Here is a 9,444-nt window from a genome sequence, read left to right as displayed (position 1 = left end):
TGTCACTCTGTTTGCCTGACCTTTCACCTGACGGGAGGAAACAGGACGTCGGTGCTCTAGTGTGTTTGTGGAGATAACCCGAAAGCCCGCCTGTTCTCGCTGCTCTAGTGTCAGCGACGGCTCGCACGTTTCACAAGTTCCAGTCCAGGTGCAGCAGAGTCAACAAGCCGCCACTGTCTCGGGGTTTAAATGGTTTTGGACTGCCATCAACCGCGGAGTATGCAATTGTGCAGCCTCCTTTGATGATGCCTTATAACATCCTTGATAGGTTCAAGTAGTGAGGACTTTTACCCTTCAGAGGTGATGAATGCGTGCAAAGTCGCAGCTGCTGAAAAGTATCAAAGGCAGTCAGTTTAAAAAGAAACTTTGACTTGGTTTATTGTCCGCATCAGCAGATTTACATCCATGTATACAACAATGAAACACAACGCATGCATTTGTGTTTGAAACTAGGTACATAGAGTGACTACGAATGAATTTTTACAGTTCAACTCTGTGAAACTGGGAAGCTTACAGACAGAACCGACTTATTTCAAACTCGTGCATAAAACATGAGGAAGCCATTTAATCAAATATATCTCAAAGTAAAGTGCACAGATCATTCATGCTGATTTAAAAACAAAATGGAAAAGAAACCTCTTTCTCAAGACACTAAAGACAACAACCCTGATATTTATTTATCGTTTTTGTTTTTATGAGGAAATGTTATATCTATTTCTATATTATGTGAACCTGCAACAATTACAGCGTAGAAATTCTTAGAAAAACAGAAATTATCCAAAAGTGAAGTAATGCCAGGGGTGCCTTTCAAAGTCTTTGGTGAAGAACAGAACAGGTTCTTAATGCTGAGCGGTATCGACCGTTTTATCCAGACAGAGCCCCGTGGAGGAGCTTCATAGGGTGAGGTTTCTGTCCGTTCTCGCTGATGCACGGGCTGAAGAAGGGGAACACTTTTCCCCTCGGCCCCTTGCTGAACAAGCACAGCGGGCTCATATCGTCGGCGTTGTAGAAGGCCACCTTCCTCTCGTCGCAGTCCAAGTACACCCCGATCCTCTGCGGGGGCGACCCGAGCTGCAGCCTCGTCCACGGCTGCGTCCCGGCCCAGTACTCGCTCCCGTTCCGCAGCCGCAGGGTCCAGTAGCCGTTCTCGGGGCTGAGTTTGATCCGGGTGCGCCTGTCCACGGTCTCGGAGGCGACGCCCAGGTCCCATTTGGGGCTGGAGCCCACTTCGACTTCCCAGTAATGTCGCCCTGACTGGAAGGCCTGGGAAGCCAGGATGTTGACGCACTGGACGAAGCGCTTGCTGTTGCTCGGCTGCGGGGTCATGGCATCGCACTCGACAGCCACGGTTTTGTCCCGGGAGACGTGGATGCTGGGATGTGCCGTCTCTGCGTCAAACGTTAAGGCAGCAGGACCTTTGGGTTGAAAAGATTCATCAGGCGCTGGCACAAATGTCGTTTTTGAAATAAAGACTTGACATTAATTCACACCTCTTCTTGTTTTTTTGGTTTTTGTCACATTACAACTACAATATTCAGTGTATTTATGAGGAGATTTTATGCGGTAGACCAAAAAACAACAACACACATCATTGTGAGGGAAGAAAAATACTATAGATGCAGATGCACTCTGCAGTGTTTAATAGCGACAGTCTGACTGATAGTCCGACTCTGTTCGACTGGAGACCAAAATCCCAACATTTGTTACACCTTTAGTTGATGCTGCCGTGAATGCAATGTAAGATTAATTCATTTACGCAAAGCTGGAATCTACTTACTAATTAGAACTAAACTGATTTTATTCAGGACTAACAGAGTAAATGGGTTTAACGACATATGAGCCCCAAACATTTCTGACTTTTAGTTATTCAAAATATTAAAAATCCATCTGCCATTTGCTTCTACAACATAATTATGATCATGATGTGAGCATGGGAAAAGGTTGCTGAGATATGAATATTTCTGCACTGCCGTTTCTCTAAAATGCCTCTGAAAGTTGCAGTATCAGTCTGTGTTTAATGATGCTCATCAGATGGGAAGTTACCTGGCTTCAGGGCCTTGAACATCCTCCTCCATGTGATGTATTGTAACGGAGCCAAGTATTTGCCGCTGAAGGCACTGACATCAAAATCTGGTGCCACGTTCACCTCCACACAGGGCCTGAGGATTAAAACACATTTTATTAGGGTGTCTAAGATCAAATAACATTAATTAGATGTCAAAGTCTAATATGTACATGACTGGTGTTAAAAGGCCTGGAGCAATTACTGTGTCACCTTACGGCAGTAAATGCTTACCTCAACTGTGGAAACTGTCAGGAAGGAAACCAAAGAAATCACATTAACTGCATGTTACACACTGGCAGAAAAGTTACAAATTAGATCAAGCTCAAGTTTTTTATTCCACCATAATATTTTAAATTATGGTTAAGTACAAGAAAAAAAAAAAAAACTTTACAAAATTAATAGACTTTGGAGTGAGAAGGCTCCACCTCAGTTAGCGTGATGTTCGACTGCTGCAGCAGCTTTATGTTGTCTTCCAGCTCCCTCACAGCCAGCTCTGCGGCCTCCAGGTGACGCTGGACCTTCTCCAGTTCCTCCGCCTCCTCTCTCCTCAGCTGATCCAACGTATGGTTCTCCTCCTCCTCCAGGATCTGATGCAGAGCTCTGAACTCACTTTTGACACACCCCTGCAGATCTGCTCCAACTCTCTGGAGAAGTGGGAAAGTACTGGTAGGTCAGGAACATTGACATTGCCAAGTGACTTAGATACATCAAAATACAGTGCCCTTGCAGTATTTAATTTTAAATTCTATATTAAAGGACCAATACAAAGCACAAATGATTGGCAAGCTGAAGGAATGTGATTCACGACTTTATAAACACTTTAAAAGGAAAAGTGTGGCAGGATTTCTATTCGACTCCACGAGGTCAATGCTTTGTAGAACCGTGCAAATGCAGAATGAATCTCCTTCCACTGCAGTTTCTGCTGCACGACTTTAGGGGAACGACGTTTATACATGTATATACTGTTTTTTTGCCTATTCTTCTTTGTAAAATAAGTCAGACTGGAGAACTTCAATGAACATTCGTTTTCCCAAGTCCTGTAAAGCATTTTTCAATTGGAATTATTGTGGGACTTTGACTAGGCCATTCAAAACCAAGTATTTTAAAGCACCAAACAAGTTTAGAGGTAGAACTATACTTAGCTCCATTCCTCTTGCAGTTAACTCTTAACTTCTGATTAGCTAACTTGTTGCTGCTAAAGAAAATCTTCCCCACAGCACTACGTTTTCACCACCGTGCGTCATTGGGGGCATGATGTGTTCAGGCTGATGTCCGGTGTTCTCTGCCACATGGCTTTTTATATTTAGGGTTAAACATGCAGCCTTAATGTGGATTATAATTACTAATTCATTGACTTCTGGAGGCAACACAAATGCAGATTATGCTTATCAGAAAACCACATATCCTTTTTGTTCACTTCCACAGGACGTTTGCACTGATGAGGTTTTCTTTTCATCTACTCAAGAGCACAGAACAGGCTCTCACCTGCTTATCGCACTTGTATCTTATTCACAACCGATATTCCGTTAAATGTGAGAAGCAGAATTGTGCTCAGACATTTGAGGAACACAATAAGAGACTATGAATGCAGCTGAAAACACAACTGAATGTGCATAATGAAATATTAGGTTCTGTTCGGTCGAGCCTACCTTTATGATATCCATCTTGTCTCTGTCTTTGCGAATGGTGCAGAGGAGATCCTCCTTCCTTGAGTTATGGCTCTGCAACGCCGCACTCAGCTGTTTCTGCAAACCAATATGCAAATAATGTCTGGAGAAGCCAATTTATAAAATGTAATGTAGTGGGATAGGAAAGCCAGAGCAATCAGAACCCTCACCGCTACCTATTAAATTCCTTTAAAGCTATATTTTATGGTGACACTGCATGACTTTGCATTTTAGAGGAAGCTATATGCTTGTTTTTTATCTTAACCCAATGCAACAGTGGTACACACTATAACAAAGTCCAAGTGCTGTGGATTTGGAAGAGAAATCAATGTTGCTATCAGCTGCGAAGATGATAAGAGTGCACCAGCTGTGCATATGAAAACATAAATAAACATCGCACAGCTGCAGTTTGAAAAGAAAAATCAGGGGTTTTGGTTTAAATAAATGTAAATTTAATTTTTACATTTTTTTAGGTCATAGTCATAGACTTCAATATATTTTACTGGGATTTCAACATGAATTAACATAATGCATAAAAACGAAGAAAAGAAAAATGTAAATGTTTTCAATCCAGGCAGTCAAGTCTTGTTACAAGGTCACTGTAAGCCAGGTGAGACATTTGTAAATCATCAGTGGTGGTTCTTTTGGTGTGACTTTACACAATGCTCCTTGTTTAGGTTGATTGAAATATCCTGCCATACCAAGTGATATCACAGGGAGTGGAAGTGGACTTTGGCCTGATCGAGTCAAGCACATGTCAATAAGACACAGATGTGGACTGAAACATGGAAGACAGTTATATTAAACTTTTACAACTCAAATGGAAATGTCTGATCATTACTAGGTTTACTTTGGAACAATTTATTATCTGCATAAGATATAATACACACCAATCTAAAAAATTAATGTGAGACAGCCAGATGATAAAACACACAGGCGGAGGAGAAAGCAAAAGCGATGAAGTCACCTCCAGATTCCTGATGTAGGTGTCTGAAGAGGAGGACCGAACCTTGTCCACCATCGCTGCCACCAGGTAGTTGGTCTGAAACTGCTTGGACCTGAACTCTTTGCGGCACTGTGGGCAGGTTACAGGACCCAGTGTTCCCCTCCAGTACCTTGAGATGCACGCCTTACAAAAGTGATGCATACAGGACAGCATGACAGGCTCCTGGAACAGGTCGCAGCAAATGGCGCAGGTCAGGTCCTCCCTCAGGCTGCCTTTGGATGAGGGAGGAGGTGCAGCAGGAGCAGCAGCCATGCTGAGACGTGTTTCCTCTCCAGGCTGAGGAAGTGAAAGCAAAAGATTAGAAAACAAGAAGAAACTCAGGGTGGTGATCTGGGTTTTGTTCCGTCAGCAGAAAAACTCTGATGGTAAACTAAAGACATTACATTAAATAGCTAAATATCCTTTCATGCACTCGTGGCAAAAAGGTTCGACTACAGCTATCAGTTATTTAAACAGACTCCCAGAGTATGTGTAACAAACAATTTAAAGTGTAAACTCAAATCAAGGTGATTAAGTCTGGATAGCAAGCGACAGATCACATGATCCGTACTGTAAAAAGCCTTTGCTCAGACTGTTTAGTTTGCCGAGTGACTGTTAGCATTTAGAGCCACATAGCCGCCCATGAGAAGTTCAACGGACTAAAAACCTTATCAAAATTATTATGTCACAACGATATAAGCGGACATTCAACACTTTAATGAACTTACGCGGTCTGCTGTTTAGTGAAGTGGGTCCAAACACTCCAAAGTTCCTCCTTCTTTGCTCCTTGATCCTGCGCTGTTCCTTCCTGTTGCTGTTGTGCTCGGGGAACCACAAATGAGCATGCGCACGATGAAGGCCGACGTTTGATTGGTTCATTTGAACCCCGGAAGAAGGAAGTCAGAGAGTGGTCAGCCACAGTTTATCTATTATCTTTCCTGTCTGTTCTTTTGCTTCGCTCACACGAAATGATGAGTTGTAAAGAGCAAAAATACACTGTATGCTTACAGTTATATTTTCATTTTTTGTTTAGGTATTTTTATGAAAGCCGAAACTGATAGAAAGTCGATATAACAAAATGTGAAGTGGTGCCTTGTTCATAAGGGTTTTATTTCCAAACTAATAAGCAAAAAGGACAACTGTAAAGTATTATTTTAAGATGCTGAAAGGATTTTTTAAAAAATATGTTTACTTAAAAAAAAGAAAAATAATTTATATGTCATTAAAATATATAATGTCAATATATTTTATCTACCCATCCTAATGATTGGAAGGCTACAAAGAATAGGATGTAATAGATTAGAAAAATAAATTAAAATACGTTTTTCTTGCTTGTTTTATTTTTACCTATAAATATAACTAAAGTAGTTTTTATTGTGGCTTTCCTTTATGTTTTTTTTACATGGTATGCAGGATCTTTTATCAGGAACCCATGACATCTTGCTTTACAGGGTACAAATATGACAAAGTACATTAGCTATTGGAACCATGGGAACATGCCTTTTTAAAAGTAAGCTGAGAAATTCCCAAGGAAATAGCTACTTGCCAAAACTTACCTTCCTAAATCTATATACAGAATTAAAAAGTCTAAAACAACCGCATGGTCTTAGAAACAGATCTGAACAAGGATGCTTGTAAATTTTTTTGCCACCACATATAGTACAAAGGACGTGAAGGTTTAAATAATACCCAAAACACACTGTTGGAACTGCTTGCTACATCTTGCTAATTTACCACAAAGAACATAACTGGTTTAATAAAGCTTTATTGTAAAAGCAAATTTGGTAAGAATAATTTGAGCTTGTCCAAAATCAAAACTCTAAGGCTTAGGTATTATATCTAGCTAAATATTACATTGCTTTGTCACAACTGTTAACAAGAATGAAGTCTTCTAGAAAAGTAATTAATCACTGTTTATTCCTTTAATGCTTAATTTAAATATCTCTGCTTTTTTATTGCTGATTTTTTTTTCATGGACTCCAAAACTCCAAGTTGTGCATAAAACAGAAACTCTCATGGCTTTCAGGCTATTGTCAGTGATGTAAGCCAGTTGGTTTGCTCAGTATGAAGATCTGAGTGAGCTACCTGTCTAAGAAAAATCTACAAATTGGAACACAGGCTTTTTGTAATTCCTTTCTGTGTTTAAAAAAAGTCCTACTTGGAGTGATTTTGCAGTTTTATGAAAGGTTCAATGGGTTTTTAAAGTGGGCTCAACACCTGTAAAGTGCAGTTAATGAAAAATACTGTCTTATGTCCACTAATTATAATTTAACCTCTCTCCCTCCCAAAGCCTGGAAATTCACTGAAAGTGAGATGACACTGGGGTTCTCCATGAAGCTACAAGGTTATTGCCATTAAAAGTGAATTCAATTGGACAAAGACGGAAGAGAGGAAAAAACACAAGATCGGCTTTACTTCTTGCAACGAGTCCCGAGGCATAACAGAGACTTCCCTCATAAACATTTACCTCAGGAATCCAATTTGCAAACTTCACAGACTATCCATCCCTCTGAATCAATATGTCCAATCACCTGAGACTTAAAGACTTTCATCTGTCTGCATTAGAGGGTGTTTAGCCGTCAGTGTAACCTTCATGAAAAACACAGACAGCAAAAGGAGGAACAGCTTTGGCACAGAAAGAGAACTATAAATCTGTCTTTTAGCTTAAAGAAACATGGAGAAGCCACTTATTCTCTGGAAACATAATCAGATTTCATGTGCAGAAGTTATATCATGACCCATTTACATTTGCTTGTAAAGACATCTATAGTAGCATAACATTTTTACTTACAATTAGACAAGGAAGTCCACCTAAACATAGCTTTATTTGAGAAGCAAACGCAGCTTAAAGAATATGTTAAAAGGATTGTAAGTCTTTCATTCCGCAAATCTTTTGAGTCTGTGTTAGATTTCTTTACATTGTTGAAAGAAATCCAGAACAAGTGACGTGCCTCTCACTAAAACAAATGTGGAAAAGCTTAGAGGGTGTAAATGCTTTTACAAGTCATTAAAAACAACAGAAATAAAAGCAGTGCATTTGGTGGGTTTTTTTTTTATAGGGGGAAATTATTAGCTCTATTGTGCATAATATAAAAAGGCAACAGTTGGGACTGGTGGATCATTTGAAAGTGAAACTAAAGTAAAAGGCTTCCAGGTGAATGCGATAATACACTCTGGACGGTCACATTAAAGAACAGGGACTCATAAATGTCTGACCTTCATAATGCTTTGTGGAAGTTTATCGTGGCTGCAGTAAAGCTTTCTGAGGACCTCAGTAAAAAGATTAAACCTTTTAATCATCAGGTTTGGAAAGGTTACAAAAAGTGATTGAAAGTTCCAGACATTTAAGACCATTGTCACCTTCCCCAGTAGAGGTCGTCAAACAACGGCCATTCTAGCAGCACAGCTTGTTAAAAAAGAAAAACATATTACAAGTAAAAACAGCAACTAAAGGCCCTAGCGACCATTGATATCTGCCTTTGTCCAGAATGCTAAAGATTACATAAGCAAGCAAGACGGCCGATGGAAATAATAGGTTCAGATTTAAAGCATTTCTGTGTGACAAAAGAAAATGTCAGAACATCTGTCTGTGAACTAAATCCAAGAAAGTGCCATTTTTCAACAATAATACTACTTTCAAAAGGTCTTTAGCAACCTTTTAAAAATGGTTGCTAAAGAAGAATAAAGTTATCGATTTGAAATGACCAAGTAAAAGTACTGACCTTTCTCAGATGTAAATGTTGTGGATGGATCCATGAGAGAGCTCAGAGGAAAGAACATCAACATCACACATAAGAAATGGAAAAAAAATAAAAAAAGATTAAATTAAAAAGAAAGTAAGTGTTCAAGTCGGTTCTTTTTTGACACTTTGATTTTTTTTTCAAAGAAAATAATTCACATAATAACACATTTTCTTCAGAAAAGCCTAAAGATTTATTAGCTTGATCCATGATTGTTTACCAAAGATTGCTGCAGTCACACGCAGAAGATCCAATGACCACCCAAAACTTTCCTCAGTGCCACAACACAACCCCTGCTGTTCTACAGCCTCCAGAATCAAACAACTTCATTTACATGTGGAAGTTGTTAGTGAATCTCATTATTAAGACAACAAGCTAAGACCAAATGGCTCCCTTACCAGATCAATAAGGCTGAGGCTTCTCAGCACTCTGAGAACAAAGCAAAAGAGAGAACTGGGCACATCTTCAAATCCCTGAACCCAAACAGTTACTTAATGTCTGTTAAGCAGCTCCAGGAAGGTGGATAAATTAGTCTCTATAGAGCAAATATACAAAACATCCTCTTATAGTTTAATAAAAATGTTCTTCGGTTTGTAGGCTCTTGTTTTCTCTGTGGTTGTGAAAAAATAATAACTCTGACACATAGTCATGTGACCATGAGGTAGACCTCAGGATGGGTATTCATGCTACAAGGTGCAATGAACAACTGGATGAGATGAATATACACAAAGCAAACCAAACTAGTGAAGTGAAAGGAAAATCATAGCCGGTTTTCCATCCATCCATCCATCCATCCATCCATCCATCCATTTTCTTACACCTTTGTACCTAGTGGTGTCGGGAGGGGTGCTGGTGCGTATCTCCAGCGAGACATTTCGGGCGAGAGGTGATGGACACCCTGGACACCGCCTGTGTTGCCCTGTGTCGCAGAGCAACACAGAGACAGACAGGACAAACAACCCAACCACACACACACACACACACACA

General features: G+C 39.9%; 1 protein-coding gene across 1 annotated transcript; it reads right to left on the bottom strand.

The window, feature by feature from the left end:
* Positions 1-352: 352 nt before the first annotated feature.
* trim105 (tripartite motif containing 105) lies at positions 353-5,562 on the bottom strand. Its single transcript, XM_007561587.2, has 7 exons — positions 5,446-5,562; positions 4,700-5,014; positions 3,715-3,810; positions 2,491-2,709; positions 2,297-2,310; positions 2,044-2,159; positions 353-1,415 (listed from the first exon to the last, which is right to left on the bottom strand). Exons 2-7 carry the CDS (start codon positions 4,988-4,990, stop codon positions 865-867), a joined length of 1,287 nt encoding a protein of 428 aa, XP_007561649.1. The 5' UTR covers positions 4,991-5,014; positions 5,446-5,562; the 3' UTR covers positions 353-864.
* Positions 5,563-9,444: the final 3,882 nt, after the last annotated feature.

Source organism: Poecilia formosa, unplaced genomic scaffold (genome assembly GCF_000485575.1).
Source record: "Poecilia formosa unplaced genomic scaffold, Poecilia_formosa-5.1.2 Scaffold128, whole genome shotgun sequence".
NCBI lineage: Eukaryota > Metazoa > Chordata > Actinopteri > Cyprinodontiformes > Poeciliidae > Poecilia > Poecilia formosa.
This window is presented reverse-complemented; position numbering and strand designations above follow the sequence as displayed.